Genomic DNA, 4830 nt, shown 5'->3' on the forward strand with positions numbered 1-4830 from the left:
CAATGGATCAGCTTTTGAGTAGACACATAGGATTGAGTATACATATAGAATTAATTGATTTTATATATATTTTTGATATGGTAAGCAATCTATGCATTGATTAAATTTAAATAAAGCTTCCCAAGGAAGACTTCACTCTAGTTATGGGCTGGTAGAAGCAAAATATATCTCAATCCTTAACATTCCCAAATATCGGCATGCACTTACTTTGGCAAGATTTAATGTCTTGCTCTCTGCTCAAGGGAGATTTCAGAAAACTAGTCTTTTAGATAATCTAAAAGCCCATGTGAAAGGAACAAAATTGAATCTGTTATTCATGTCTTACTTTGCTGCTCCTTTAATAGAAATATTAGAGAGAAATTGTATGATACTAGATCAGATATAAATGTACTTCTTTACTGTTTTAGGACAACAGAGGATAGGGAAACAATCAAGGCTTTTGCTAAATTCTTTTTGAACACTATGAGATTAAGATCTTTTCAGAACTGATTTTACTGTATATTTCCCAAATGTGTTTGTAGACTCTTCATATTTTTGTATGTTCAAAGTCTGGTCAGTGACCGTAGTAACAATGATGACTAAACCTTGTTGCGTTTACAAGAACTGAAGGTACTCAGAGGTTTACAAAGCAAATGATCCAAGATGGGAAAAGGTGAAAAATATAATACCTTTACCCACAAGTATGAACAGGCAACATTAGATTTAGATATTGAAAATTACACATTTTAAACTTTTTCCATGAAGATGGGAAGTTGATGGAGGACCAAAGAATAACGTATTATGAGAACCTTAACCCGGAAGAGTTTGCCTATTAATAAAGGAACCTGCTCCCTATATCCCTCCCACCATCTGAACAAGGGAGAAGAGAGACTAGGTGTTGGATCCAGACTTAGCCATAAAATTCATCATGATTAACATGTCCCATTTATTGCAGTGGGTCTACCATAAGCATGCAACAGGCTGTTATTGAAGCCCTAAGGCAGGAGTGGCCAACTTGTGCCCCTCCAGATGTTTTGCCCTGCATCTCCCATCAGCCCTAGCCAGCATGGTGAAGCATCATGGAAGTTGCAGGCCAAAACGTCTAAAGGGCCACAGGTTGCCCATTCCTGCCCTAATGGCTTGAAATGTTTTAGAGTAAACATTACTTCTGCAACACTTATTAAATTAACATGTCAATTTTACTGTTCCAGATATCATAATGTATCTAATATTCTGTATCTTGATTAGGCATTTATTCTACAATCTACACGATTCATTGATGGGATGTATTGGTTGTTTGCTTAATCAGCCACAAGAATTTATTCTACTACTTAAGTTTTGATTAGAAGTTTTCCTGAAGCTAAGGAAGCAACAATACTCCTTCAAAAGAATTCTGAATCCATATGCCTACTATTTTCAACAAAGTCAGTATCCATAGGCCACAGGCACCAAACCTTTGAATATCAGTAGCACTGACGGAACACTGGGTACTTAATCTGAAATCGTAGAGAGAACCATCATTACAGCCTCATGCCAATGTATTTTATTAAAGTAGAAACAAACACTGTAGGTACATTCATTTGGTTAACTGCTGGAAAGTCACTCATTCACTTGTCATCCTAAACCAGGATTTGTTCACCTACAACTTCAGTACTAAGTTTCTAGGGGAAAAACAAGAGTCAGGTAATACACTTGGTTGCGATATATAATTTCTTCAATTCTTACTCAAGTATCAGATACACTATATGATAATGGATTATACATTTCATGTTTATGTACAGTAAAAACAGTCTCCCTGAACACAATTATAAAAACCACACAATAAATAAGAGTATGCTTCTTTAGCAGAAGGTAAAACCGTATATTCTATCATGAACAGGGCTCTTTAGTGTCACTTTAGTTCATCAAAATACACTGAGATCAGATGACCAGGATACAAAATTATATTGGTTAAAAGCGTCTTAAGACACTGTCAGAGATTAATAAAGTTTTAGTGCACAAAAGTAAAATAGCAACCAGTTTCCAGATACTCCTAGTCTCATTTGTGAACATTTATATGGAAGCATTTGATGTTCCTTAGTGTCAAAGAGGACAAAATAGTTCTCCCTTACAATTAAATATTTTAGTTCAACAGTTCACATATCTTATTCCATGAATTCTAGATATGCTAGTCACCCAAAACTAGTGATACCTCAAGTTCTAGGAAAATGAAACCTATCGCCACTATTTCAATCAGGTCACTAGACTTCCAAGAATTTTTTTCTTTAAGAATGTGTTCCTTCACTCATGCCCGAGGAACAGGTTCTTTTCTAGTATGGTGAACATACTTCAAGGAGATCTTTAAGGCAGCTGCTTTACTTCCACTCTGAAGTTTAAAATTAAAGATCGTATCATTTTATACATTAAATATCTTTGCAGATTTAAAACTAAAGTTTGTTGAAAAAGTCCCATCTCTTCATATGTAGGCAGTAAAATGTGCTGTTGGTCAATCTTGCTTTGGTTTCCTTGTAATAGTTAAAAAACAGTGGAGTTGTAGACCATTCATCCTCATTCACTGGGTTTCAAGGAGTCATACCCCTCTTTTAGAAGGCCCCGCCATGTTTTAAGAAACTGAGCATGTTCTGTACATTTGGTTGCAAGTTGTTCTACCTGGGTTGACACTGCGGAAGTAGCCTCCAAAAGTTTAATCAGTGAAAATGCTGCCTATGAGAAAGAAAGCAATAGTTAGTTTGTCTGGCAACTAAAATATTAGAGCAGTTTTATCTAAGATAACCTTAAGGCCATTAAAATGTCACTACAAGCCCTTTGATTAAATGTATACTGAAAAGCAACTGGCTGAAAACATGGAGTAATATAAACAGCATTTTGAAATGTAAGTTTACCCTTTGAAGGGTTGTGAGTTAAACCAAGAGAACTGGAAAGTATTTGTTGTTTAGAAGTGAAATTGCTTCCTGGCATTCTTATTCAGCTGGGCTACTGAACTATCTCTAATAATGTCAGGTTTTTTTTCCCTCTACCTAAATTAGTTCTTCCAGTAGTAACATCCACGGATGCTGATCCAGAAAAGAAATTTTAAGTGTGGAAGTGTAGGTAATTGTTACTTATGCAACCAGGTGAGGCCTTGCTACAGCAAGTTTACTCCAGAGTAAGTCTTAAATACCTTTTAGATGTGTTTTTAAGTTATCTCTATGGATGTGTTAATGCATCCATTTTAGTGTTTCATGTTGTTTTAACTTCACTAGATATTATACCCATTTGTTGTTGTTTTTTTGTAAATCTTTGTTTGAACAACAGAGTGGGATAATAATGATGAGATAGCACAGGATTACACTTTACTGTACTGACAGTGTGGGGTAGTGGTTAGAGTGGGACCCAAGAGATGTCGGTTCTAGTTCCCACTCAGCCAAGAAGCTAGGGATGTACGAAAAGTCACTTACGTTTTCGACGGGGTGATTCTAGGTGAGGGGGAGGCGCTCTGCACCTCCACCCGAAATCCTGATCCGGCTGGCTCCGCGGAGATTCCGTGGAGCCACCGGCCAGGGCCGCCCCACAACCAGACATCCAGCCGCTGGGCAGCCTTCCGGAAAAAAAAACAAGTGTATGCAAATGGCGGCGGCTACAGCCGCCACCATTTGCATTCCCTTTTTTCGCTGTTATAGCCTACATAAATATTTACGTAAGCTATTACGGCGAAAAAAAGGGGAACGCAAATAACGCTCACTACGCTATTTGCGTTACCCCTTTTTTCGCCGTAATAGCTTACGTAAATATTTACGTAGGCTAAAACAGCAAAAAAAAGGGAATACAAATGGCAGCCGCCGTAGCCGCCGCCATTTGCGTATGCTGTTTGTTTTTTTTTAGCTTGCCGTGATAGGCTACGTAAGTATTTATGTAGCCTATAACGGCAAAGGCAACTACGCAAATGGCGTGGTGACTGCCATTTGCGTGGCTGCCTTTGCCGTGATAGGCTACATAAATACTTACGTAGCCTATCACGGCAGCCTAGCCAAACGCAAATGGCGGCCACTATGGCAGCCGCCATTTGAGTCCATAGCAGCCGGTCAAGAGACCAGCTACTGCCGCCGGAGCCGCCGCCCCAGGTAAACTTCGTCTCAGGGTGGATTCCGGGTGGGGGCGGGGGGTGGGAGGCCATTCCGCCATGGGTTTCGAGGGGGCAAATGCACTGGCATTCGGCCTCACTGAAATCTGTGGCGGAATTCTCCACCATCCCTACGAAGAAGCTCACTGGGTGGCTTTGGGCCCATCACTGACTCTCAGCCTAACTTGACTCACAGGGTTGTCGTGAGGATAAAACCGAGAGGAGGACGATGTAAGCCGCCGTGGGCTCCTTGTAAAAGGACATAAATGTAATAACACATAAGATAATTCTAAATAAAATCAGCCATTCACACACGGAGGAAAGCCTCGCGACACAGCCCCGAAAGCCTTTTACGCAGACGGCGTACCCACGGTCTCAAGGGGGCGTTTGCAGAAATCCCGAAAGAAAGAGACTCACGTCACCAAGCTGCATCTCCACCAGCTCCAGCAGCCTCCGGGGCGGTTCTGGCAGCTGCTCCAAGGACAGCACTACACGGCCGGTGCCCCGCGCGGACGCGAAGGCCGCGGACTCCGCTTCAGCCATCCTCGGGACTCCAAAATAACCGCCACTCGCCCCCCGGCCAACCGCTGCGCCTCTAACCGGCTGGCGCGCAGGCAGGCGCGCGCGGGACTAGAGTTCAGAGCCACGCCCACTCACCCCTGAGGACGTCGCCGGACAATGCGCCCAATCACGCCCCAGCCGTGAGTCTCCGCCTACAAAGCGGAGGTAACCCCGCCCCCTCAGGAGCCCGC

At 41.9% G+C, this 4830-nt stretch overlaps 1 protein-coding gene across 1 annotated transcript; it reads right to left on the minus strand.

Annotated features, from left to right (window-relative positions):
- Positions 1-328: 328 nt before the first annotated feature.
- On the minus strand, positions 329-4675 carry C5H4orf46 (chromosome 5 C4orf46 homolog). The gene is made up of 2 exons (XM_084856355.1): positions 4496-4675; positions 329-2682 (listed from the first exon to the last, which is right to left on the minus strand). Exons 1-2 carry the CDS (start codon positions 4619-4621, stop codon positions 2527-2529), a joined length of 282 nt encoding a protein of 93 aa, XP_084712481.1. The 5' UTR covers positions 4622-4675; the 3' UTR covers positions 329-2526.
- Positions 4676-4830: the final 155 nt, after the last annotated feature.

The sequence above is a fragment of the Heloderma suspectum genome, chromosome 5, assembly GCF_057233095.1.
Source record: "Heloderma suspectum isolate Gila_16-S chromosome 5, 16-S_ref, whole genome shotgun sequence".
Classification (NCBI taxonomy): domain Eukaryota; kingdom Metazoa; phylum Chordata; class Lepidosauria; order Squamata; family Helodermatidae; genus Heloderma; species Heloderma suspectum.